The sequence below is a fragment of the Mustela lutreola genome, chromosome 1 (genome assembly GCF_030435805.1).
Source record: "Mustela lutreola isolate mMusLut2 chromosome 1, mMusLut2.pri, whole genome shotgun sequence".
NCBI classification, from domain to species: domain Eukaryota; kingdom Metazoa; phylum Chordata; class Mammalia; order Carnivora; family Mustelidae; genus Mustela; species Mustela lutreola.
In genome coordinates, this window is record NC_081290.1 from 68828781 (window position 1) to 68854405 (window position 25625).

Genomic DNA, 25625 nt, shown 5'->3' on the forward strand with positions numbered 1-25625 from the left:
AGCAGCATCGAGGTCACAGGTGACTTTAGGGAGAGTATTATTTGGAGAGTAGAAGAGATGTCTGCAGTAGACTCCTGGGTGGGGAGCAAGCTGGAGAGGAGGCTGGCCACCCACAGGGTAGTTCTTGTGAAAGAGTCGGCGGACACTCCCTCCTCTCTGCCTTCCAGCTCTCAGTTCTCTCCCCACCGTGCCCGGGCTGTTTCCTCAGTTGTCAACTGCAACTGACAACTGGCGGTGGAGGTTGACTGCCCCCAGTTTTACCCTTGTGACAACTGCCCTTCTCCTGGGCAGGACAGGCTGGCCTTGGACTCTGCTTCCCCCTTGGCCAGCACCACCTCTGTTCACCACAGGGCCCAATCTAATGACTAGTCTGGACTGGAGGCTCTTTGCAAACTGCCTATAGCCTCCTCTTCCAAGCTGGCTTCCTGCTGCTCCTGGTGCCTTGTTTGGACAGCGGGAATTGGGGGAGGTGGTGGTGGAGGGGACCTTTCCACGCCCTTTCCAGGAAATGCGGACCTTTTGCGGGGTTGAATAACTTTACCGATGTCCCCCTACCTCCTGTACCCACCCAAGTGCGCGCGTCCACCTCAACGACCACAGAGATCGTGACCTGTTTGGCCCCTACCAGGAGACTTTGTGCCTGTTTCTGGGGCAGAGATTTCCTTTCTGGCTGGCGAATGGAGGAGGGTCCAACCTCGTCCTGCCCTAGGGGCTGGTACTGACCCCGCGCGGCCTGCCCCGCCCCGCGCCTGGCACCACCTCCCAGGGCGGTCCTCGCCCAGGCGCCGAGTTGCTCAGTCGGGCCAAAGGAGCGGCCGGCGATGGCGGGAGAGGAGGAGGACCGACCGGGCGCCGACGCGACCTCGGCCCTGGGCGCGCTGCTGGGCTACCGCGCCTACGCGCGCCGCTGGGTCTTCCTGCTGGTGCTCAGCCTGCTGAACTTCTCCAACGCCACGGTACAGGGGTCTGGGGCGGCCTGCGGGCGCGGGCGCGGGCGGAGGCGGGCCGAGCGGGGACCCGGGTCCGAGTCTTCGCGCTCCTCCCACCTGCCGTTGTCCCAGTGCGCCCAGGGTGCTCGGTCTGCAAGGACTGGGCGGCGGGACCGCTGGGAGTGCAGGACCGGGAGACCCCAGCAGGCGCGGAAGCACAGGGCCCCTTCTCCTGGCTGCACAGGGAGAAAAGGGGTTAGCGTCTGTCCTCGCGGTGGCAGAGCCTCTTTCCTGTGGCCCACAGTGTTTTGAAACACTCCCTCTCCTGCGTCGGAGGACAGGGGAGTCACTGGCATAGCCGAAAAGGGGTCTTCCAGTTACCCCACCCTCCTGGAATACCCAACACCTGGCAGCAGGCCTCAGATCCGGCTCCTGTCCTCCCTCTCCAGACTCCCCACCGACCCACTCCCACAAGGCAGGGCAGGGCCCAGCCGTCTTTGCTCACCTGTGCCCTGGAGGTCCTCACTGCATTTCTGGCTTGTGGGGCTTCCTTATCTGTATGCCCAGTCTCTCTATAGCTCCCCAGCTGGGGTCTCCAGTGACCGGTTACCTGTTCTAGAATGGTTCCCACTGCTGGCAGCCACTCAGCCCTGAGACCAGTTGATCAGCCACTGAGAACAGGATCTGCCAGTTATTGGGGACCCAGCTCCCCAACCTGCTTGTCCCCAACTCGCTCTGATCCCCCAGGTTGTACTGCCCAGGGCCTTGGGCCCCTCCTTCCCCAGCCTATCGCAAACAGTGGGCTCAGTGGGGGTGAGCTTTTTGCTGCCCTAGCCCCTTGCACCTTGGACAGATACCCATCTGCACTTGAATGGACAGCGGTTTGGAGCCAGCTTTCCCACACCTGACCCTCACATGGCCACCTGCTCATGGGGTCAGACTGCAGTGCTGTCCCACACCACGCTGCCTGCTCTGCCTCCTGTGTGTGCCTGAAGGAACCTGTCCACGACCACACAGCTTATCACAGCTTATGTGACATGTCAGGCACATTTGGCCATCAGGTAATCATGTAATGAACAGCTACCTTGGCAGCAGGCTCCACAGCTGGGGGAGGCTGTGAGTGGCCTAGGGACAATTGGGAAGTGCAGACTCATGAGCAGGGATGGGCAGGCAGGTGTGGACATTCTGGGCAGACGCTGCCTTGGGGGTTCTTGGGCAGCAAGTACTCCTGGGTGTTATTCCGCACCGATCAGGGCCCTTTCCCTCCTTTCCTTACTGGCCTGCGTATGGAGAGCCGGCCCTGTGCTGGGACAGGTGGTATCCGTGGCCTGGCCTGAAGTCTCCTATGACTCTGGAAACCTCTTTTTTTTTTCTGTGGCTTCTCACCAGGTCCCTGTGTAGCTGATTAGAAAGCCAGAATTGGTTTTTGGTGCAGTGGTCTAAGGACACAGAGCAGGGGTCTCCTTCAGCCCCTAAAATGGCTTTGATGAGTCTGAGAGTGCATGGGTGTGGTGAGTGGCTTCTAGAACTTCCTTGGACACTGAGACAGCATCTTGCTTACTCCCCTTTGGTCCACGAGTTACTATGGAGCAAACGGGACTCTCACCAGGAATGGTGATCCCTGCTGTGGTCACTACAGTGAGCACTGACCATCAGGCTCACCCCAGCCAAGTCTACTCATGTATTTGGTCTGCAGCTGGGTGGCCACAGTTCCCACGTTCTGAGAGGGCAGTGTCAGAGGTAGGTGGAACAGTGCCTGGAGTGAGACCCCAAAGGGGAGGGAGGAGACTGCCCAGTAGTCTGGGCAGGAACCAGCATGTGGAGCAACTATGAGCACGCTCAAAGGGAGGTGAGGGGTTACCTGGCAGGGCTGGAGAAGGTTGAAGGGAATTCTTGTGCGCTGGGGACATACTGTTGTCCTCATGTTACCTGGCACAGTTCAGACCCGTCTCTGCTCTGCCGGCCACAGACTTGGGGAGGAACAAGGAACGGGCTTGGCTCGGCAGGGCAGGGTTAGAGAACGGATACTGAGCCCTCTCTGCTGGATCAGGCTGGGCAGGAAGCAGCGGGACCTGCATGGGGTCTCCTTCTGCACCTGGAAGAGCTGTCCTCTGCTTTGTCCCTAAAAAAGAAAAAGGAAGAAAAGGCAGCTCTTGCTCAAGTTCTTTGTCATGTGAGGCCTGCAGTCAGTATCTGCTTGGGTCAGCAAGCCTCACCACGGAGGGTGTGGTCCTGGGGCCAGCTCCTGCATTCCTGTGTCTCGCAGAGTTGCATTGATGGTGGACTTTGATTTGTGGTACCCTTGTCTTTGGTCCCTCCCTGACCTGCTTCGCATCTCTCTCCTTATAAGCCTTGGAGAGCCCCTCTTCTCACCCATCATCCTTCAGGGAGGAGACAGTGTCTCACCTCCACCAGGAAGTCTTCCCCACTGACCTAATTGAATGTATTGTTTGCTGAAGGTCTGTGGGGTTAAAAGTCCCAGTGTTTGACAGCACCTGAGGGTGGGAAATGTCACCTGTTACACTGTCAGGGAGGGTCTACCTCCCAAACACTTGGGTCTCCTGTAGGAAGGTGGGCGGGCCTTGGGCAGGGCCAACACACAATCCAGAGGTTTCCACCTGGGACTCTGAGTTTCTAGACAACCTGGAGATACCTTTTGGGCCTCTTTCTATCCTCCTTCCCCGCCATGGAAACATCCCTTCCACTATCCCTTCAATGGCTCCAAACCCACCCTGCTTCCTACCCTTAACTACCGGGATGTTCAACCACAGACACTGAGTGTCCCCCTTCCCCCAAAATGTGTTCCTCTGCCCAGCCATTTGGGCAATCTACACATCTGTGTGACTGAGGTGGCTGGGCCACTGGCTCCCCTCATCAGGATCTCCTTTTCTAGCCTCCCGGGCCCCAATGCCATCCAGCACTTGGCCTTCATGCCCACTCACCACATAGAGCTTTCCTTCCCCCTGCAGTCCTCTGCCTGTCACTGACATCCCTCTGGGCCTTCTCCTTAGAGGGTCCGTCTTGGCAGGACTCCCAGTCCTTTAGGCTCTGCTTGGGTCTTCGGCCTCTGTCTACCCGCCAAGACCATGTCTGCGGGATGATCTGCTCCACATTCCAGGCACACTGTCTTTCTGACCCCCGCACCCCTGCCACCTGGTACATTCCCTCAGAGGTGACTGGGTGAAGAGCCTGACCCTTATGGGACTGCTGGACATTCTCTGCCTCAGGCTGGCTGGCCAAGCCTGGGACAGCGGGTGGCTGTAGTTTCTGTGGTTCCCGGCCCCAGGACTGACACCAGTGTGTATCCACAGCTGTGGCTCAGCTTCGCTCCCGTGGCCGACACGATTGCCCACCACTTCTTCCTCTCCACCAAGCAGATCAACTGGCTTTCGCTAATCTACCTTGTGGCGTCCATCCCGTCCGGCGTGGTGGCCATCTGGGTTCTGGACTCTGTTGGGCTCCGCTGGGCAGTGAGTTGGAAACCAAGCCAGGGCTGTCTCTTAGATGGGGCGGGGTCCTTGAGTAAGGAAGGGCTCAAGAGCCATTGCTTCCTCCCCGGGGGGTCTCCAGGCAGAGTCATTTGGGTGGCAAGGCAGTGGTCAGGGTGCGGGTGGGGTGTCTGGGCTGGCCAGGCAGTGCTCTGTCCCTGTCCCTGTCCTTGCAGACCATCGTGTGTGCGTGGCTGAACTTTTTTGGGAGTGTGTTCAGAACCCTGCCCTTCCTGTTCATCGAGATCCAGGACCCATTTGCTTTCCTCATGGCTGGGCAGAGCCTCTGTGCTCTGGCACAGACCCTGGTCATCTTCTCTCCAGCCAAGCTGGCTGCCTTGTGGTTCCCGGAGCACCAGAGAGCCACAGCCAACATGATCGGCACCATGTGTGAGTGGCAGGGGTGAGGCTGATGGTCTTCTGGGGGTTGTGGCACCTCTGCACTCCCAGCTCTTGGAGGGCAAAGGGCCCTGGCTGTGGGCTGGAGACCAGGCCTGGCCATTGCTGAGCAGACATGTGTCTCCATCTGTCCATCCAGCAAACCCCTTGGGCATCCTGGTGGCCAACTTGCTATCACCTGCCCTGGTGAAGAAGGAGAAGGATATCCCTTTGATGGTGAGGGAGCTCATGAGGTACATGTACACATGCGTGTGCCTTTGTGTGTGGTGCATGTGTGCATGGTGGGCTCACATGTGCATCCATGTGTGGTGCATGTGTATGCATAATGGGCTAATATATACATACATGTGTGTATGTGTGTGGTGCATGTGTTTGCATGGTGAGCTCGTATATACATACACGTGTGCAAATGTGTGGTGCATGTGTTTGCATGGTGGGCTCGTATATACATACACGTGTGCAAGTGTGTGGTACGTGTGTGGTGCATGTGTGTGCACGGTGGGCTTGCATGTGCATAGGTGTATGTGCATGTGTGTGGTGCATGTGTATGCACGGTGGGCTCACATGTACATAGGTGTGTGTGGGTGTGTGTGGTGCATGTGTGTGCACAGTGGGCTCACATGTGCATAGGTGTGTGTGCCTGTGTGTGGTGTATGTGTGTGCATGGTGGGCTTGCATGTGCATAGATGTGTGTGGGTATGTAGTGCATGTGTGTGCATGGTGGGCTCACATGTGCATAGGTGTGTGTGTCTGTGTATGGTGCATGTGTGTACATGCTGGGCTTACATATGCATAGGTGTGTGCGCACGTGTGTGTGGTGCTTGTATGTGCACCATGGGCTTGCATGTGCATAGGTGTGTGTGGGTATGTAGTGCATGTGTGTGCATGGTGGGCTCACATGTGCATAGGTGTGTGTGCATGTGTGTGGTGCATGTGTGTGCATGGTGGGCTCACATGTGCATAGGTGTGTGCACACATGTGTGGTGCATGTGTGTGCACAGTGGGCTTGCATGTGCATAGGTGTGTGCACGTGTGTATGTGGTGCATGTGTGTGCACGGTGGGCTTACACGTGCATAGGTGTATGTGCATGTGTGGGGTGCATATGTGTGCACGGTGGTCTCACATGTGCATAGGTATGTGTGCATGTATGTGGTGCATGTGTTTGCGTGGTGGGCTTGCATGTGCATACATGTGTGTTTATGTGGTATGTGCATGTGCATGTACAAGTGTGCCCACACCTGTCTGAGAGTGTGCCCCTGCCCCTCCCTGTGACCACATTGGCAACTACACTTGGTGCCCACAGGATTTTTCCACATGCCTGAGGTGGATGTGAGGTTGAGGGTTAGGGGCTGCAGCCAGAGGCCAGTGTGTCTGCTGAGCAAGGGAAGGGTGGAGGGGAGGGTCAGTGCAGGTGGCAGGTGGTTGGCATTGAGTGATGGCAGCTCTGGGAGTGTCAAAGGGAGAGTGATTTGACCTGGTCCAGAGATTCAGGGAGCCAAATATGTGGCTGCACTGTGCAGGTAGGGAGCTACTTGGCTGGGTTGGCGTAGGCTCAGGCCAGGTTTGGGGGGTGCAGCTCAGTATGTGTTGGGGTGCTTCACAAAGACAGGCAGAAAGGGTCAGTCAGCAGTTGGATGGGTGAATCTGGGGCCCAGGGAGAGGATCGGGCTAAGGGTGTCACTGTGGGAGTCATCTGTGGGGGATATTTTGAAAGCCTGGTTTCTAGAGGAAGCAGGGCAAAGCAGGCCCTGGGGCTTGCCTTTGTCTGCCTAGGGATGGCTGGCAAGGGAGGCAGTGTGCCCAGAACAGTGGGTGTGAAGCCCTGATGTGCATGTGTGAGTGCACACACACACGTGCACACACTCACGTATGCCCTCTCCGCAGCTGGGCATCTATATCATACCTGCTGGCCTCGCCTGTCTCCTGGCCACTGCCTGCCTCTGGGAGAGTGTGCCTCCCAGCCCACCCTCTGCAGGGGCCGCCCACTCCACCTCAGAGAAGTTCCTGGATGGGTTGAAGCTGGTTAGTGCTGTGGGATCCAGGGCTGGGGTGACCTGGTGGGGGGAGAAGGCTGAGGAGGGAAGGGGGTTAGGACAGGCCCTGCTGGGGTATCCCCAGCATCCTACTCGCTCCTCGGCTGAGTGGTGCCTTCCCCTCCAGCTCTTGCGGAACAGAGCCTATATCATCCTGGCCGTGTGTTTCGGAGGCGGCATCGGCATCTTCTCCAGCTTCTCGGTTCTCCTGGAGCAGGTTCTTTGTGTGAAGGGCTACTCCAACGTGAGTGCTGGCCCCACCCAGCCCCCTCTCCTGTGCAAGGATGGGGCTTGGGGGCCATTGCTAGTACCCTGAAGACTTCCCCAAACACTGGGTTTCCATGCCTGAATAGAGTAACCTCCTCTTATGGGTGGTATTGAGAGGTTGTGTGTGAAACGTTGTGTTGGGTGCCAGATGCAGTCTGATCGTGGGGTCGTGGCCTTGGGGAGGGGTGGTGATAGTGCCCAGAGATGTGCTGGGATTTTGTGTGGCTCTTTTCACTATCTTTCCCACTGCCCCACCCACGTTGGCCCCAACCCTGCGGGTCTCCAGGGAATGGTCGTCTTCTGATATTTGGAGATTGGGAGGGCCTTGCTCTGCTCATAGCATCTCTGGCCTTGCCCTCTGCTGCCTGGCATCGGCCCTGGGTGTGGGATTCAGGCCTGGTATGTTCCAAACTCATGAGCAGCACACGGGCACCCCTCAGTGCCTTTTCCTTTAGCAACTGTTGGGTTCCTGGCATGGGGTGCCACAGGAAAGAGGCACCTGGGGGGGACGTGCCACCACTCACTCATGGCTAACCATGCAGCTGAGCTTTCCATGTCACCCTGCTGTGGGCTTCTCGGTTATGGCATACACCCTGAGGATGGGGTCCTTCTGGGGCCCTGGTATCACCGTGACCCAATGATGGGGCATCCCTGACCTCCTGTCCTCCAGGAATTTGCAGGCCTTTGCGGGGCTCTCTTCATTGTGTTTGGAGTCCTGGGGGCACTGGTTCTCAGCCTGTATGTGGACCGGACCAAACAGTTTACTGAAGTTGTCAAGATTGGCTTCTGTCTGACCTCCATAGTCTGCGTGGCCTTTGCGCTGGTGAGAGTCTCCTTGAACCAAGACCACCCTACAGGGGTGTAAGTGGGATGCTCTGGGACAGGGCAGCTGAAAGATGGGTCAAAGCAGAAATTCAACCTTCTCAGGCTTAGGCACTGCCCACTGGGGTGGTCCCTGACCCTGGCCACTGGCCCATCCCTGCTCACTGCTCAGTTGAGAGGGGGTGCTGGTGCAGGGCCAGGCTGAGGCTGGGTGTCCATGCTGCACACTCTGACTGGTGCCCCATCTCTCCATGTGGCTCACCATCCCCCTAGGTGTCTCAGCTGCAGGGACAGACTTTGGCACTGGCCGCCATCTGCTCACTGCTGGGGCTCTTTGGCTTCTCAGTGGCGCCCATCGCCATGGAGCTGGTGATCGAGTGCTCCTTCCCTGTAGGTGAGGGTACAGCCGCAGGCCTGGTCATCGTGCTGGGGTGAGTGTCTGTCCCTCCACCGCTTCCCTGGGGACCCCAGAATCCTTGTCCTCACCCCAGCCCTGGCTACACAGTGGGTAACCAGCCTGCTAGGGCGAAGGCCACTGTTCTGAGCTGTGCAGTCCTGGGGTAGCTGCCGTGCCCCATGCTGAGCAGAACAGGACATTGGCCTCAGAAAGCCCAGTGGCACTGTGAGTACTGAGCAGTGCCCAGGGCAGGGCTGAAGGCCTTGTGTCTGTCCAGGCAGGCCGAGGGTTTGCTCATCATGGTCCTGCTGACCGCCCTGACCGTGCGTCGTGCGGAGCCGTCTGTCTCCACCTGCCAGGATGGCCAGGGCCCATTGGACTGGACAGGTGAGTGCCCCCACCTGCATAGAGACCCCAGAGCACAAGTGAGGAGGTCAGTGCCTGGGCCTTCCTCACCTCCCTCCCAGCGCTGGAACCTCCCCTCCCTTTCTCTTGGCACCTTTCACTCTCCTTTGCATGCACTGGGCACCCACAGGGAAAGGGTCCGGGGGGTCGGAGGGCAACGAGGGTGACCTTTCCCCTCCAAGGCTCACTGTGCTGGGAGTAGGCCTGAGGCCCTGGTGAAAGCCCAATGTCTGAAACATGTGAGTCATTTTGAAATGAGACCAGGGGAAGAAAGACGGGGTTGAGGTGGCCACATCTGGAGACCCCATACTGCGGATCTTGGAGCTCACCACACCTGGGTCTGTGAATGCCCTCAGGGCCTGTTGGGAGCTGGGACAGATGTTTCCAGGTCCCTCTCTGCTCATGGCTAGTGGGGTCAGCTGGAGCTCTACCAGATCTGTGGGTGCTCTGGGTTAGGGGTGGGGAGCTCTGGCTGCTTGAGCGAGCCTCAGAACAGAGCTGGGCTGTGTCTCCCCAGTGTCCATGCTGCTGATGGCTGGCCTGTGCGCCCTCTTCAGCTGTTTCCTGGTGGTGTTCTTCCACACTCGGTACCGGCGCCTACAGGCTGAGGCCCACATGAGCCACTCCATCCAGGAGGACACGTCCCCAGAGGCTGCGGATCACGAGCCCCGCCCGGCAGCTACACCCTGAGGCTCCACGTGGGCACGCCCCCACCACCTCCAGCATGGACTGTAGGAAGCTCAGGCAGGGGCCACTCATTCCCAGCACCATTCTTCTGGCCCTACCTGCTTGTTTGGGGGATCCCTGAGCTGCTGGAGGCCTCAGGACCTGCAGAGAGGTCACAGGGGTCCCTGCAGAGTTCTGGAAGCCAAAAGAGCCATCAGTGCATCAAGAAGTGGTCCTGGGGACATGAAGGGGTGGCCAGGAGGGGTGGGCTCTGGTCCCAGGGTGACAGCATCCAGCAGGTGCCAGAGGGATTTGGAGTCCTTGGCACACCCAGAGCACAGCAGGATGGCCTAGGGGAGACCTTGTGGCTAGAGCAAGAACTACTGGTGCAGCCACCGGGCCCGCAGGTGCCCCAGCGGCCAGGCCAGACCCAGGGTGGCTGGTGCAGGAGCAGTGTATGCGGGATGGACCTGACTTGAGAAACAAGGGCTGAGGGGAAGCCTCATGGATTGAGAGTCCTGAGGGCCCCTGGCATGACTGAGGCTGGAGTGGACAGTTATGAGAAACAGCTTCCTTGAGGAATCCCAACCCATACCTTTTCTCGACCCCTGCTGACTGCAGAGTGATTGACTCCCAGAGTGAGTGCAAGGACAGCAGGTGGGGTCAGGCTGCTCTGGGAGGGGAAAGCAGAGGGAGGGCCCTACAGGCAGATCCTCCCACTCCAGGCAGATGCTCCCAGACCTACGAGACCCTTCCCCTCCAGCCTCTCCCAGTTCCAAGCACACACTTCTACCCCCATGAGCCCTCCCCCAAACTCTCTCCAACAAGGCAGACACTTCTCCCAGTCCTAGGCAGAAGTCCCGCACCTGCAGATCCTCCCACCTCCAGGTGGACACCTTCTCTCCCCCTCAGACACTGGCGGACAGGTTTATGGGTTCATGTTTATTGAACTGGCTGCAGCCCAGGTGGGGATGGGGGAGGTGCCCCTCACTCCTCCTTCTCCTCCCCGTGGGTGAGCACGTAGCTCAATGCCTTATAGTCCAGATTGCCTGCAGCATCGATGGTAGCAAACTGGAACATCTGGTCCACCTGCAAGCCGGTCCGGTTGGGGGAGTCAGGCCCAGGGAGGAGGGGAAGGAACAAAATGGTCTGGTGAATTACAGACACTGAACTCCAGCCAGGTCCAGGGTTGTTTTTGCTTGTGGGGTTGGGGGAAAGGGAAGTTAGGGGGGCACACGGCAGAGCCAGGGGTGGGGTCGGGATATCCTGCCCACCCTGATGCTGCAGCCTTGGGGGGGCCCAGAGTGATTCCTCCTAGCTAAACCCCCTATTCTTGAGCTTCCCAGAGGCACATGGGGTAAGGAAGTGGGGTGAGGGCAGAGTAGGCCAAACCTCTTCGGCGGTCATCTTGTCTGCCTGGGACATCAACAGCCGCTTGATGCTGAGGAAAAGGAGGGAGGAGCCCAATTAGGCTGCACTGAAGAAAGGGATTGGCACTGGAAGAACTGGAGGGGTGGCCCCAGGAGCGCCCCATGACTTGGGTCAATTCACAATGTTGGCTTTTCCACCATGGGATACCCCAAGGCGGGGGTCTGGTCACCCTACAATCCCACCCACTCACAGGGCAGGGGCCTCTCAGAAGCCTGACTAAAGGTCTGAGTCCTGGGCACCAGGGAGTGGTTGCCAGGGAGTCTTTCCTGACTCGCATGCTCTGGGGTCACCACCCCTGGGGGGTGCTCCATCTGCAGGGAGGAGACTGAGGGGTTAGGGGCAAGTGCCTGGTATACCACATAGGCCCACTCCCCCAAAAGGGCTTAAAGACCCAGTGATGGTCCAAGTGGCAATGACCTCCCTGGCCACTGGCTGGGCAAGACTGGTTTTGCCCTCAGTTAGGGACTCAGGATCTTGGGGATAGGCAGCCCAAGGCCTGGAGACTGGGGTGAGGTAAGGGGAGGTGGGCTTGGCATCCCTCAGGGGTGTTGCCTAGGTGCCCGTAGCCACACTCACTAGTCCTTGTTGATGCTGCCTTTGCCATCAGGATCCAGCATCTTGAAGGCGTTTAAGATGGTCTCCTCAGTATCCGTACCTGCCCACAAAAGGCCTTCAACTGTTTAGGGCTTCAGTCCTGCTCTGGGCCATCCCAGGCCTTGGCCTGTATGTCCCTCTAGCACTTGAGCACTGTGGAGACCCTGCAGCTCCTGCTCTGAGGGGCCTGGGCGTCCCCAGAATCCCGCCTAGGCCCAAAGGTGGAGTGAATGCTCAGTGAGTGAAAGACAGGTTATCACCACTAGGCAGACGGGAGGAAGGATGAGCTCACATGCCCACTGGTCACATGTGTGACCCACGAATGTGGGTACCAGAATGTCAAGTCCTAGGGCTCTTCAAAAAATCTGAAAATCAGCATTTTTATATGAAATATCTGAATTTCTGAGTGTTAGGAGCTAACAAAACACAGTGCCTTGGCAGACTGGCCTGAGGGCTGCCCCTGGCCAGGGAGGAGCCTGGACCCATGGCTCTCACCTGTCAGCTTTGCCCCAAACATATTCAGGAACATGGTGAAGTTGATGGGCCCTGAGGCCTCCTTGAGCATGGCATCCAGCTCGTCATCCTTGATGTTGGTTTTGCCTATCACCAACACAAGACCAGGTAGGAATGTCACACCCCCCAGTTGTCCTGCTGTTGATGCATCCACTGTCCCCGTTGGTCTCCCACCTCTATCACTCAAACTGGGAAGGCCAGAAGGAGGGAGGTGAGCCAGTGGGGGGGGTGTGTGTCACATGGCCCAGGTGTGCGGGCCCAGGTCTGCATGTTAGCAGAACCCAAACCCTGAGCCCTGGGAAGATGGGCAGCTGGGGAGGAGGAAGAGGTCATGCATGTAGCCCAGGAAGACCTGTGATCTGCTTACTCGAGTGTAAGGGGGCCCAGAGGAAAGAAACCTACCCATTCTCCCCTGGGATTGCCTCAGGCTGAGAACATGCCCCCAGATGGGAAGTTGAAGAAGAAAGGGCCAGCCTTTGGCTCTTCAGAGGACCATGAGCCGCCCTCCGCGTCTTCTCCCAAGTCTGTTTCTGGGCTTCCTTGCCAGGCTTGGGGGAAGGAGGACAAGCCTCCCTATGTAGTAGTGTCCCTCTGGGGTCTTAGTGCTTCCCTGGAGCTTTGGTCCCAGCCTCCCATCCAGGGTGCCCGTGCTTCAGCTGTGCCACCCACCCCACACTGGGATGACCTGATCGAGCCAGAGGGATCTCTCCCCTAGGGGAGGCCCAGACCGCCACCTCGCAGCCCATGGGAAATGGTGTGTGTCAGGTCAGGCTGTAAGGCCCAGGTGCAGAGCAAGTCTTTCCAGGACTGAAGGACACCCCGAGGCGGGCTGTGGTGGAGTTCTGTCCTACGGCACCTACCCAGTGAGGCGTAGGTGTCCTTTAGGTCCTCCTTGTCGATAAAGCCATCTCGGTTCTGATCCATTAGTGTGAATGCCTGAAACCCAGGCCAGTTGCACCATGTTAGGATAGGCTTCTGCTCTCACTGGCTCCAGCGTGAGGCTCATGCAGGGTCTTTCGGTCAACTGCATTACGATTCACAGGGGACCCCTTGGGCAGGAGTTACTGGGTGGAGTGGTCCTGGGACAAAAGCAAAGCCTCACCTCCTTGAACTCCTGGATCTGGGTCTGCTCGAAGTTGGAGAAGACGTTGGATGATGCCCTCTGGGCCCGTAGGCCCCCCCCTTCCTTCTTCTTAGTCTTCCTGCTGGCCTAATGTGAGAACACCAAGGCTGAGGGGCCTGCAGGCTGGTGTTTTGGAAGACAACACAGAGGATGGGTGGACCATGGCACTAGGGGTTCCAGGGGGACCCCAAGCCTGGGCCAGGGCAGCCCTGGCCAGGTCCTGACAGCACGGCACCCAGGGCTTGCCTTGAGCTTGGCCAGAAGCCAGCTGGGCCTGGACGTCCAAGGAGCAAATGGACCAGGCAGGCGGCCAGCAAGTGGGCGGGCCTGGTCTAGGGACCCTTCCACTGTGAAGACCAGGACCCTCATCTTCCAACCGTAGATGTCCCTGAGGCAGCCATGGGGCACAGATCTTCCCCACCGAACACCCTCACACAGAAACAAACTCAACTCGTGTGCGCACACACACACTCCCACAAATCACACTCATGTAGGCAACACGCATGTACACACAGTTGCAAAGGCGCACCCTGTACAGATGCAGGCATGCTCACACCCACTCCTGCTGCAGTGACCTGCTGTCCACACTCACCATGCCTGGATGTGCCTGAGGTGATGGTCTGTGCCCTCCCTGCCCGGGTCGCCCGTCTTAAGCTCTTGCCCAGTCCCCCAGGACAGCTCGGACTCTGGCTTCCGCTCCCTACAAGGACAGGCCAGGGCCACCCTGGGGACTGGACAAGTGCAGAGTGAGCTCTGGCACCTGGCGGGTGACTCAGATGCCCCCATCTTTCCCGGCTCAGCAGGGGCCCCAGCTTCCCAGGCACCTCACCGAGAACCTTGTTCTCCTGTTTTCTGTGCCTCTCCAGGGCCACCTGCATGTGGACCCAGGAGACAAAGGAAGGGGGACCTTTCCTAGATTTGCCCAAAGTCACTGTGAGTGGCCTTGGAGGCTGGTGATCAGGCATTCTCTAAGCATGCTGTGTGTGCCCTCCCCTCCCTGCTTCACTGGGGCCCCATCTCTCCCCTTGGCAGGTGGCCCCTTACCTGGCACAGAGTGGAGATAACATGTCTGGGATGGAGGACCATCCAGATGGGATGGGCCCTGGGCCAGCATTCAGACAGGTTTCCCCACTACATTATGGCCCAGCAGGCAGAGTCTGGGAAGGGGAGGTGGCCTAGGTGCCTGTGTGTGGTGGGGCAGATAGATATTAGTGGTCAGCACAGGGTCAGGGGTTGGGTGCCCTAGTCCTGGGCTGTGGGGAATACAGGCTAGAGGCACGAAAGGGTGAGAGTTAGGAGAAGGCCTGGGAACAGAATGAAGTGGGCAGTCAGGACTGTAATTTCACACCCAGAGAACAAGCCCTCAGAGCCCCTTGTACCTGCACCTTGGGGGAGGCATCAGCAGCAGGGATCCCCTAGGGCACACCTGGGAACCACATCACATGTGAGTGCCACCGTGGCAGGGGTCCTGCCCCCGGGGGCATACTCCTGTAGTCATATGACACCTCTGTGATCCCAGGGGCAGCCCACCATTTGCCTGCATGGAGTATGGGACAACAGACACCCTGTCGACCTTAGAGAGGCATGACCCACTAGGGGGGAACTGGGAGCTCCTGGAATTCTGCCTGGAGGATTTCCAGAGGCAGAACACATGACTAATGTGGGAAACCTGGGCTGGTTTTGATGGTGGGAGGCTTGGAGAGACCCTAGGAGGGCTGGAGGATTGGGACCACCACACTGAGAAGGGACGGCATACAGGATCTGTGCTCAGAAGGCCCCTGATGTGGGAAAGGCCAGAAGACACGGGCAGAGCCCCTGGGGAGGTTTCCTGGGCTGGCAGCACTAAAGATAGCCATGGAGCCTGGCTCCAGAGAGAATATCAGGATTCAGAGTGGACAGCTGGCCCTGACAGGTGCAGAGGTGTCAGCCAGTGGTTCCTGTGGTCCGAGCCAGATGGGAGCCCCCTTAGCCCTCAGGAAGGGCCCAGGGCCAAAGTGAGTCTCCCCCAGCTTCAGGGGTCTTCCGCATGTGTATATGGGCATGTGTACCTGTGTGTCCCCCCCTACCAATCCTACCCTGCCCCACTGGAAGCTACTGTTAGGTGGTCCCCTACCAACACGTGGCCTCACCTTCAGCCCAAGAGACACTTATTTTTGATTCTGGAAGCAGGAGTTGCTGAGGAGTCTTGTTTATTTTAATATCCAGGGAAGGAAGAACATATTTATCAGCTGAGGTCATCTGCCTAGATGCTCAAGGGCAAGAGTGGGGGTGGGGTGGGAGTGGGGGATGTGCACTCAGCATCGCTACACCCATGTTGGTTGAAGAGGTTTATTTTGTGCCTTTTGGGGTCAATGTGTGCTTACAGCGCCCTCAGGGAGCAATGAGGGGCTTGGGAAGGACTTCCCTCAACCCCAGGCCTGGCAGAGGCAGCCATGGATGATATCAGGCAGGGGTCCTCAGAGAGCTCAGACAAGAGCCTGGTGGCCCTACAAGATGGGCCTCCCTGTTCCCACCCTCAGCCCAGGTAACAACGCAGGCGGTGTTCCAGCTTCTCAGCGGGAGGCCTAGAGCCAGGACTCCAGAGTGAGCTGCAGAGCAAAGGGCCCAGGACCCTGGAGGTGGCTGGAAGGGCCTCCCCTCCAGGCATATATACTGAACTGCTTCGTGCCATGCAGTTTTTTGTCTCTGCATTAAATTCCCTTTAGATTTATAGTTAAGTTCTCTCTGGAGACAAGAGGGTTTGGAAGACTGAAGAATAGTGGGCTCCCCTCTGGCATACCAGGGGCCCTAGTGAGCCCTAAGCTCTGGTTCTCAGGGAGCTTCCTTCTGGAGCAGCACAGGGCCCAGGGGATGAGTGGTTCTCTTGCCAGACCCTTGCCCCCTTCCCCCCAACACAAACCTGGTTGCTTTGGGAACCATGTGTCAGCACAGCCAGCACAGCTGGGAAGCTGTCTGACCACCACTGCTCCATCTTTGGGTAGCCCCACTGCACACCTGTGGCTGACCTGGTCATGTCTTTGTCAGGGCTAACTTCAGAAGTGGGGGAGACCAGCAGCAACTCAGAGTGGGACACAGTGACTCACAGGTGTGGCTTCCTCCCCCGCCCACCGTGAGCAGCAGAAGTGAGAGAAGGAGGGCCCATCTGGAGGTTCAGTGGTCCCTGAAGCCCTGGTTGACGTGGACCTTGGAGCTGGGGACAGCAAGGTCCCCAGGGCTGGAACCAGGGAGCAGGCTCTACAAGGGTGCCCTTCCCAGGAAGACCCCAGCCCCCTGTGCTGGAGAGAATCCTGCAGTGAGGAAGCTCTACTCCACTGGGGGACTGGAAGCCGTAAGGTGGGTGGCGGCAGCCGTAAGGGACACCGAAGAAGTGCCGTCCCAGGAATGGGTCCTGAGGCCACCATGATTAGCCTGGCCTGAGTCCAGAGGGGTTGGCTACAACAACCTCCCCCACCCCAACCAGGTAAGAGGCCTGGGGCAAGGGGGCCTGCACTCAGGTCACATCAGTCCGCAGACCCTGGATTCCCAGCCCAAAACCTCTGACTGGACCATGGGCTCTTCCTGGGCAGTCCTTGTGGCTGACCTGGGTTGGTCATGGGCCTGGATGTAGCTGAAGGCTGCACTCCAGCTGCGGGGCGGGAATGGGGGCTCCTTCCCCGACTCGCCGGTCCTGACTGGAGAGCCCACACACTACAGGAGAATAGAGAACAATCTATTTTACACTTTGTGTGCCTGACTGATATTTTTCAAATATATGGACTTATAATGGGCGCGCTCCATTGATGTCATCCTGGCCTGACCACATCAGGGGCTGCAGGGAACAGGAGGGTAGGCCGAGGTTCCACATCCCTGACAAAAGCCGCCCCCGCTGCCCAACCTACACCTGCGGCTCCCGCAGTCGCGCATGCGCAGCTGGTCCTCGCGTGATCCCCTCCCCTAGCGGGCAGGCGCGTTCCACCTCCGTCCACCGGGGGGCGCAGTCCATGTCCTGTTCACCCCCGACGGCGCATGCGTTTTCCCTTGTACGCTTTTACGCGTCCGCAGCTTGCCCGGCCCTGCAGCGTCCTCCGCGGATTGTGCTTCCGGCGTGAAGGTTACGGGCAAGATGGTGCCGCCTGTGCAAGTCTCCCCGCTCATCAAGGTGAATCAGGGTTTGCGGCCGTCGCCGGGTGCTCGGCTCCACGTGCGCGACCCCAAGGAACCCGGGACCCGCGCTCCCGCGGGTGCGACCCCGCCACTCCCACTCCCCGCACCCCGGGTCCTCGAGAGCTGGGAACCCCACCCCCGGGACCCGCGCTCCCGGGACTCTCTCCCTGCGCCCCGATCTCTTGGGCTTGGAACTAGCATCACCACCACTCCCCGCCCGGTCCCCACGCTCCCGGGCCCCCGCCCTGCGCCCTCGACCTCGCGGGCTGGGAACCCCCTCCCCGGGACCCGCGCCCTGCATCCCCCGTCCCCGCGCTCCTGGGACTTCCGTCCTGCGCCCAGACCCCGCGGGCTGGGAACCCCACCCCTCGGGACCCGCGCCCCCGGGACCGGCGCCCTGCGCCCCGCGCCCCGGCCCCGCCTTTGACCAACTTCTCTCCGCAGCTGGGCCGCTACTCCGCCCTGTTCCTCGGCATGGCGTACGGGGCCAAGCGCTACAGTGAGTGACCGCGGCTGGCCGTGCCGCTGTCTTGGCGGACGGCAGGGGAAACCCTGGGGCTTCTCACAGCCGGGGGGTGGGGGGGTTGGGGGGACTCTCCAGAGCCGTCTCGTAAACCCCAGCGAAGGGCAAGGGGGGACAGGGTTGGGAGGCGCCAGCCCCAGGAACCCGAGCGAGTTTGACCACGGAGCACTGCCGCGGCAGGTGTGTAAGTCGCTTTGCGATTAGCGCAGGTGGTTAGGACCCAAAGTGCATTCTTATGTTGGGCACCCGGGGGAGCTGGAAAGCAGCTAGTTCTTGTTGAAAACTGGGGTGCCAGGTGAGTGCTGGAGGAGTGTCGTGGTCAGATGCGAGTAGCCTCGGGTGGCCCAGATTGCTGAGCAGAGACGGTCTGGTCAGGTGGTGCGGCCCCTGCATTTGCCCTTCCGGTTGTGCACTCTGCTGAGCTCTAGTCAGGCCTTGACCCACTCCGAGAGAGAGGAGTGGGAAGCACACGGGTCAGGCATTCACGGGGCACTAAATTCCTTTTACGTGTTTCTGTGAAGACACTCAAAGTACCTCCCCATATTCACGCTTTCCTTACACAGGTTACCTGAAACCTCGGGCAGAAGAGGAGAGGAGGGTAGCCGCCGAGGAGAAGAAGAAGGAGGATGAACGGAAACGGATTGAGAGAGAACTGGCAGAAGGTACTGGACTGAGTGTATCGGAAAGTTTGGTCCTTTGCCCGGGTTTAGAAACGTACAGGTGCTGCTTCAGGCGAGCCCCGCAGTAGGGGTAGGAGCTGCCTCCTTTCTCCCAGCACTGGCCAGTGGGTCCTCTGGGGGAGGGAGAGATGCAGCAGGTCCGTGGATGTGAGGGGACATGGTGACACCTTGCCTTGGGCAAGGCCCAGGTCTCTGGGCGTTGGAGGGGAGTTGTTTGGGAATGTGCCACCCTCAGAGGCCCATAGAACCAGAACCAGGCATCGTCCCCCACCGACTGCCATGGCAGGCTGCAGTCAGAGCACGCAGGGACAAGAGTTGAGGCAACACACAGCTGGGCTTCCACTGTAGCCAGATCCTGGGTTGTTGAGCACTGAACGTGCGAAGTGGTCCTTTTGGATCGCCTGAGTATGTAATAACACGAATATTTTCCTTTGAACCTTTCAGCCCAAGATGACAGCATACTAAAGTGAGCCGGCCTTTCTCTGGAACGGTGTGGATGAATAAAGCTTTCTTTGTTGTCTGATGCTCTCCTGTACTGTCGTCAGTTGTCTGATTTCTAGATTCAAGCTCCGCAGTTGTGCTCTGTTCTCCATTTATGTTGGGGGTGGGGTGGGCTGGGAAGTGGGTTTCAGAAGAATGGACCTTCTCAGACGCAGGGTCCAGTGCACAAATGGGCAGGGAACACAGAAATTCCCACCACCTGTGCTCTGAGGTGTCTGACTGGGGAACCCCCAAAGGGAGCAGTTTATCCCAGACACAGACAGCTTGGGTGTTGTGGCTGCTGCTTGGTCTTCAGTGAGCTCTGGCCCAGACCCTTTGATGGACAGTACAAACGCGGGGTGGTAGGTGGCCTGATGCCCTTACTGATGGGACCTGGATCTCTCTCCCCTTGTTGGGAACCCTCCCCTTGAACCTAAGGAAGCTCTGTGACCTTTTGAGGTCCAGGCTGGGGTGCTGCATAAAGCTCTGCAGTGGGCTTGGGCTCTTGCTGAACTCATGGCCACGTTCTGCCCCTCTGACTCCTCATGTTGTAATGGGCCCACTTCCTAGCCATAGGCCTGGCACAAATTTCATTGGTAAAATGATTTCTTTTGCAAATGGGGCAGGGGGTGCTGGATGAGAAACAGTGGATAAGCACTTGAAAGCCTTGGTTTTAGTTAGGTTGAAGGCTGAGTGAGCCCAGCTCAGTTTCTTCTGGAGTTGTTGGCTGGTGCCCTAATCATGGACTGTCACCGGGTCTTCCTGCTGAGATGGAAATTGTCTCCTTGCTGTGACTGCATGGCTGTGGGGGGTGTTGGTGTCCCCCACCCTATTCTCTCCCCAACCCCCCCTGCCCAGGAGCTCAGGGCCTCTAGGGGTGGGCTTGTGTGGCATCCAAACTGGCTTTTCCACAGCCCGTCTAATCAGGCAGCTGAGAGGAGTTTACTGTGGGGTAACATGTCCAGTGTTGGGAATGAAGGATTTGGAGCTCACGTGGTCAGGATCTGAAAAGTTCTTAACTTCTACCAAGTAAGTAGTACCCATTTCACATGGGAGTCATGTGTTTGGGTGTGGCTTTGCTGGTGCACAAACACTAAGGGAACCCTCACTGGTGTAGGACTTGGGCAGACCCCAGCTGTGGCAGAACTTTCTCCTAGGTTAGATATGATGTGCCCTCCACCACAACTGTTGCTGCATTAAAGAAAAGGGCAACTTGTTTTTATTTTATTCTAAATTTCTGGCCCTATTTGCCCCGGAACCAGATAGGTAATAACGTGTGTATCTCGTCTACCCAAATACACATTAACATGTGTGCCTGTGGATCTCACCCAGTGCTTTCAGACACGCAGGTCACAGACCCTTTCCAAACGTCAATCTGTGGTATAGCTGTGTACCTAAAAGACAGATGAGTGTAAAGGACGCTAAAGTGTATTTGTAGTTGACTTTAAAAAAAAATTTTTTTTTAAGATTTTATTTATTTAACACAGAGAGAGGTGTCACAAGAGGCAGAGAGGCAGGCAGAGAGGGGAAAGCAAACTACCTGCTGAGCAGGGAGCCTGATGTGGGGCTCGATCCCATGACCCTGAGATCATGACCTGAGCCAAAGGCAGAGGCTTAATCCACTGAGTTACCCAGGTGCCCCAATATAAAAACATAAATCTTTAAAAAAATCAAAATATCCAAAATTGTCTCCAGTCCTTTTCTTGGGCTTCCTAACCTCCTGTAGCAAATGGTTGGAGGTGGGGTCCCAGCGGGTGAACGGATTAGGGCGCCGTCAGAACGCATGGACCAGCTCACAGAATGCAGCAGGTCGAAGACTTGGGTGCTGGGCCGCCGTTGCAAATCTCTGTGCCTGCTGCAAGAGAGAACGAGGGTGAGAGGACTGTGTCTGCCGGCCCCACTTCTGCCCTGTGTCCTCTGCCAGCCCCGTGAAAGGGAGGGCAGAGGGTGGGACCTGTGGGAAGCCTGAGCCGATTAGCCTAGCCAGGGCTCAGCCTTTCTTATCTTAGCTCTCATAACACTTTTAGTTCCGGCGCCCCCACAGCCCCCACAACTTGACATAGGTTTCTTCCCCACCGCAGGAAATAGCAAAAGTCCCAGGGCCACAGTGGCCACACACAGGCAAATACCGAGGCAACAATGTCAGGGATTCTGTCTAGGCCGCATGATGATTCCTTACAATGAAGCCACGTGAGCCACATTACCAAAACAGCAGGCAGGGGTGGGGTTGAGTAGGGAAAGGCTCTGACGCAGTAAAGGGGGAGATGTCATGTACGCTTGACTCTGAGCTCCCGTATTTTCTGTTTTTAGGTCTTTTTTATTTTTTTTAAGATTTTATTCATTTGAGAGTATGCGCGTGTACGCACAAGCAGAGGGAAGGGCAGAGGAACAAACAGGCTCCCTGCTGAGCGCGGAGCCCACTGGGGAGGCTCCAGCCAGGACCCCGAGATCATGACCTGAGCTGGAGTCAGATAAGCGCCCTTAGGTCTTCTGTTTTGTTTCTGAGGGTAGATGGAAGTGGAGGTAGATTTTCCTAAGTTAATTAGGAGGGAACTGCTGCCTGGTGGTGGAAGAAATAGCTGTTGAGAATTCCCAATGTTTCACCTGGGCTTTGCTCCCTTTTTAAAGGAAGTAACATTCAAATAGTTACTTCTTTAGAGAAAAGGAGAGTCCCTGGCAAGGAACAAGGAGATCCTGCAGTCATGCCCAATCCCGAGGGACGGCTGCCTCTGCAGGTTGGAGCCTGAGCACACCAGCCCCAGCACCACCTGCCACCTGCCCTTCTTGTCTAACCTCGTCCCTTCACACACTTCCATGTGGGGACTAACCAAACACCCGCCCTGCAGCCCAGACCTTTCTTGGCTGTTGTCATTTCCTCCTGTTGCTGCTTCTGCTCTTCTAGGGCCTTAACTTTGGCCTCATACTCGTCAGCCAGGGCCTTCCACTCCTTCCTGTTGTTCTGTAGTCGGTCGAACATGGGCAGGATCTCTTCGTGGAAACGGGAAAACTCCTGGACAGGGAGACAGGGAATCAAGAAGTTGTGTCACACCTCCTGAGTGTTCTAAGCATCCGGGGCAGGTGGCCTCCCCATGTCTTGTCCCTTGCTGGCACCAGCCTGTCCCCCACCACCCTGCCCTGCTCACCCAAGAGGAGAACTTGGGAGGGGACCTGTCTGAGGGAGAAGGGATGAGATGTCACTTTCCCAGCAAAGCCCTGGAAATGGAGAAGAGAGGATGGGAAGGGCACAGGTGGTCTTAGTGGGGTGAGGACCCCAGGAATAGAGAATATCAATGGCAGAAGGGGAGTCCTTTGGCAGAGAGGGTGGAAAGACTCGGGCAGACAGGTTGGTAGAAGACTCTGGGCTCTTCTATGCACATCACACACACAGACACACACACACACACACACATACACACGAGCATGGAGCATGTGGATGGACTTGGGGAAGGCAGTGGAAGGGGGGTGCTGTGGTGGGGCTGTGACCTGTGAGCTTCAGGACTGGGATATTCATCCTGGTTCTGCCTTCCTTTGCAGCACTTAGAGTCTTGCTGAGGGGGCACCAAAGGGAGCTGAGCTTTCAGTAAGGGGAAGCCCAGGTGCCGTGATGGTCAAGGTGGGGAGTGGACTGGCCCAATTAGGGCTGACTTCACTCAGAAGCAGACAACCTCCTTCTCACAGCCCCCATGATCAGATGGAATGGAGCCCATGGATGTGTCGGGCATCACTTGGGAGGGGCTCTCCAGTCAGAACCCCCAAACACACTCCCTGACCAGTCCTCTGGGCTGTGATGTCACAGTGTTCCCCGGTCACTCAAGTGCAACATGTGTTTGCTGGGTGAGGCATTCCCAGCTGGGACAGGTGGACCCATTGCTGTCCCCCTGGGTTCATAGGCCCTGAACAGATGCACCCATAGATACGCTGTAGGCCATGATTGGGGGTGGCTAGATGGGGTCTGGGGAAGGGACACGTGAGGTGAGACCTCATGGAGGGAGGAGGCTCTCCCAGAGAGTGGAGACCTGTGGGAAAGCATGAAGAGCTTCTGAGGAACTGGTGAGGGGAAGGTGGGAAGGGACTCCTGGGGATGACACTGAGGATTTCAGATTTTAAGTGCAAGGATGAGGCAATAGGGGCCATGGCAGGCCAGGCCATCGTGTGAACCCACACCAGTACCCCCCACTCCTGTGAACCCAGCCAGGCCCCACACCAGCGTGCTCACCTTGTATACAAATGTGCACACAAAGTCGATGAAGCCAACCTGTAATTTGGGGAGCTCGGCCGCCTTGTTCCGGTCCATCATTGGCTTGGGGGGGAGCAGAGAAACCTCTTCTGAGCCTGCAGGTCTCACTCAGCCCCACCCGGCTCAGATGAACATGTCCACAGAGACACAAATGAAGCAGTTTCCATGGAATGAGTGGAGCCTCTGGTCTTGGGGCTTAGCCTGCCTTGATAGATGCTGGCCCTTATAGGGGGACAGTCAGAATGCCCTTCCCCTTCTCTGAGTTATCTGTTAGTTCCACCGTGAGTCCACCATAATGCTCCCAGTTTCAGGTCCCGGAGCCCCTTCCTCCCACTTTCTTGGGAGCTATCCATGGTGCTAACTGAAGACCTGGCTTGGGACCCCTGCAGGGCAAAATCCAGAGGCCCTTGGACGGGTTATCCTTGGTGTCCACGTACTCCAGACCCCCTGGGCTGTCCCCTGCTAGTCTGTCCATAGCTACCTACTGTCTGGAGCTCCATGTAGCAAGGGTGAGCCATGCAGGAACTAGAGGCCTGCCTGGTCCCCAAGCGACTTGGCTACAGGACACCCTTTCCTGCAGTCTGTCTCTGGCCCCAAAGCCTTCTCCACCTCATGCTCAGGCAGCTCCACTGACTGGAATTTACTTGTAAGACAGACCCTCTTTCCATCTCTTCCCACTTCTGTTGGACAATGCTATGCTGTCCTCATCCCCTTGGATACTATGCAGGTTCCACTGTAGTCTAGCAGCATATTCCTGGACCCACATTGCTGACCCAAAGATCTCAGCATCCTCCATCTATCACGGTGAGGGCACCTGGACTCCTGCCACTGGCCTTCTCTGGCATGGCACTCTCCCCACTTGAAGGCCTTCCTGGAGCAGCTCTCAGCCTGGCTGAGGCTCACTGTGGGGCTGCCTGGGCTGTGGAGGCCCTGGGAGATGGGTCATGACCTGCCTTGACCACTTTTGACAATGACTTTCCATTTCCGCATGGGCATCACAGTTTTACCAAAACCCTATTTTTTCCTACAACTTTACCCAGATCCCGAGCCACCTAATTTATACTCAGCTCATGTCACATGATGGACCCCACAAAGTGACACTGAGGTCCCAGCACCCCAGATCCCCAGGGGTTCCCTGTTTGCACCAAGCAAGGCCTGAGGTTCCCAAAGACCACAGATTCTGGAAGTAACACTCACAATGGGCTGCTGATCCAGAACTGTCCTTTCCAAGTCACCCTGTTCCCAGAACTCAGCCGCCACCAGCAGAGCAACCTGGTGGGCAGGGGGTACATAAAAGTCAGTGATCTTGTTGAGTTCAGCGCTTGGTCAGAAACTGACAAAGGGCCCTCAGTCTTCTCTGTCTCAGGCCCTCTGGGATCCCCAGTCTTCAGGCTGGACTTACCGCCCAGTGAGCATGTTGATGTGTGCCCACATGGTGGCCGTGAGCCCAGCCCCAGAGCAGGGGGGGAAGCCCTCAGTGCTACTTGCAAACAAAGGTTCTGTCCCCCATCTCAGGCTTCTCCTAGATGCAATTGCAAGAGGCAATGACAAGAGGCTGGGGCCCTGCATGAATTCTGACCTTGCTCTGGACTTCCCATGGCTTGGTGATGGCAGACAGGTCACATGCAGTCATCATCATGGCCCTGCAGGAAGATGAAGCTCCAGGTGTGCCCAGGCTGGCCTCTCTCCCTCCCTCCCTCCCTTCCACCTCTGCTTCTGGGCACTCCTTCCACTAGTAGATCTCCTACTGTACACACACCCACTCCAACCCTAACCCTCATTCGTCACCTTCCCCTCGCCTTGCCTCCATAAGCTAAAACCACCATGTCTTCACTGGGCAGCTCCCAGTGCCCATGATTTACACATTTCCTTGTTGGATCTCTGGGATGGGCCTGGAGGAGGAACATAGTTCTGAATCTCCACTTTGTAGATGCATCAGTTAAGGTTCATGAATAAGAATTATTGCCAAATCCACAAACTAAGGAAATGGACTGTCTGACCCCAATCCTGTACTGTCTCCCCTGAAAATAAGGAACAAGTAAGAAGCTTCATTTTTGACGCTTCATCAAAGCTGTTTAGAGAAGAGCTGTTCTTGTGTATTATTCAGGGGCCTGGTGTCTTCTCCTTTGGGGGTGGGACATGAGGGTTAGCCAGCATGGAGATGGCTCCTGCTGCCCCCACAGCTCACATGACTATCTCCTTCCGGGTCGTCTCCAGGGACAGGTACTCCACCCAGCTCTTCCTGTCCTCATAGTTCTTAGACTCATCCACAATCTTCTGGAACATCGTCCTCTTCCTGAACCCCAAGAACAGAGAGAGACAGTTGACCCCCTCCTCACCCCATGCAGGATACCCCACTCTTCCTTGATCCTAACCCCACCACCCTTCTCGGAGAGAAACTGAGGTAGAGAACTCAGGCCTTACAGGGCCGCTGTGCTGGCAAGGGTGTTCTAGGAGCTCCAGGTCCCTACCCTACCACCCCCACGAAGCCCCA

At 57.4% G+C, this 25625-nt stretch overlaps 4 protein-coding genes across 15 annotated transcripts in view; 2 read left to right on the top strand and 2 right to left on the bottom strand.

Annotated features, from left to right (window-relative positions):
* Positions 1–766: 766 nt before the first annotated feature.
* SLC49A3 (solute carrier family 49 member 3) lies at positions 767–10583 on the top strand. 11 transcript variants are annotated; one of them, XM_059167745.1, is made up of 11 exons: positions 819–956; positions 1783–1990; positions 4241–4399; positions 4594–4807; positions 4956–5032; positions 6702–6839; positions 6978–7094; positions 7788–7940; positions 8213–8370; positions 8614–8723; positions 9259–10583. In XM_059167745.1, exons 2-11 carry the CDS (start codon positions 1859–1861, stop codon positions 9429–9431), a joined length of 1431 nt encoding a protein of 476 aa, XP_059023728.1. In that variant the 5' UTR covers positions 819–956; positions 1783–1858; the 3' UTR covers positions 9432–10583. The 11 variants fall into 11 exon arrangements, 8 of the variants coding, with proteins under 8 accessions (XP_059023739.1, XP_059023767.1, XP_059023749.1 ...); XM_059167737.1 differs by having other exon boundaries at positions 820–956; positions 1677–1990; XR_009351996.1 differs by lacking the exon at positions 1783–1990 and having other exon boundaries at positions 767–956; positions 8618–8723; positions 9299–9436.
* On the bottom strand, positions 10395–14135 carry MYL5 (myosin light chain 5). Its single transcript, XM_059155382.1, has 9 exons — positions 14113–14135; positions 13661–13768; positions 13315–13456; positions 13048–13155; positions 12806–12881; positions 11928–12032; positions 11415–11493; positions 10800–10848; positions 10395–10496 (listed from the first exon to the last, which is right to left on the bottom strand). The coding sequence occupies exons 1-9, from the start codon at positions 14133–14135 to the stop codon at positions 10395–10397; spliced, it is 792 nt and encodes a 263-aa protein (XP_059011365.1).
* A 2916-nt stretch (positions 14136–17051) lies between these two features.
* Positions 17052–18947, top strand: ATP5ME (ATP synthase membrane subunit e). Its single transcript, XM_059167878.1, has 4 exons — positions 17052–17206; positions 17656–17710; positions 18298–18396; positions 18859–18947. The coding sequence occupies exons 1-4, from the start codon at positions 17171–17173 to the stop codon at positions 18882–18884; spliced, it is 216 nt and encodes a 71-aa protein (XP_059023861.1). The 5' UTR covers positions 17052–17170; the 3' UTR covers positions 18885–18947.
* Positions 18948–20580: 1633 nt separating this feature from the next.
* PDE6B (phosphodiesterase 6B) overlaps positions 20581–25625 on the bottom strand; it is a 32630-nt gene continuing 27585 nt past the window's right edge. The window contains exons 17-22 of one of the 2 annotated variants that reach the window (XM_059154503.1): positions 25320–25427; positions 24711–24774; positions 24329–24403; positions 23111–23194; positions 21748–21904; positions 20581–20746 (exon numbers count right to left, since the gene is read on the bottom strand). In XM_059154503.1, coding sequence (XP_059010486.1) covers positions 20688–20746; positions 21748–21904; positions 23111–23194; positions 24329–24403; positions 24711–24774; positions 25320–25427 — 547 coding nt within the window. In that variant the 3' untranslated portion in view covers positions 20581–20687. Of the gene's footprint in view, positions 20750–21747; positions 21905–23110; positions 23195–24328; positions 24404–24710; positions 24775–25319; positions 25428–25625 lie in introns of both variants that reach the window. The other variant, XM_059154493.1, reaches the window with a different exon arrangement.

Excerpts from the sequence above, each read along its gene's own strand:
- SLC49A3 (XM_059167727.1), top strand. The coding sequence starts at position 822 with ATGGCGGGAGAGGAGGAGGACCGACCGGGCGCCGACGCGACCTCGGCC. Across the intron at positions 7,095-7,787 it reads GTGTGAAGGGCTACTCCAAC|GAATTTGCAGGCCTTTGCGG; the intron begins GTGAGTGCTGGC and ends CCTGTCCTCCAG. Across the intron at positions 8,371-8,613 it reads GGCCTGGTCATCGTGCTGGG|GCAGGCCGAGGGTTTGCTCA; the intron begins GTGAGTGTCTGT and ends GTGTCTGTCCAG.
- MYL5 (XM_059155382.1), bottom strand. The coding sequence starts at position 14,135 with ATGTTATCTCCACTCTGTGCCAG. Across the intron at positions 12,033-12,805 it reads GGACACCTACGCCTCACTGG|GCAAAACCAACATCAAGGAT; the intron begins GTAGGTGCCGTA and ends TGTTGGTGATAG. Across the intron at positions 11,494-11,927 it reads GTTTGGGGCAAAGCTGACAG|GTACGGATACTGAGGAGACC; the intron begins GTGAGAGCCATG and ends TTTTGTGGGCAG.
- ATP5ME (XM_059167878.1), top strand. The coding sequence starts at position 17,171 with ATGGTGCCGCCTGTGCAAGTCTCCCCGCTCATCAAG. Across the intron at positions 17,207-17,655 it reads AAGTCTCCCCGCTCATCAAG|CTGGGCCGCTACTCCGCCCT; the intron begins GTGAATCAGGGT and ends TTCTCTCCGCAG. Across the intron at positions 18,397-18,858 it reads TGAGAGAGAACTGGCAGAAG|CCCAAGATGACAGCATACTA; the intron begins GTACTGGACTGA and ends TGAACCTTTCAG.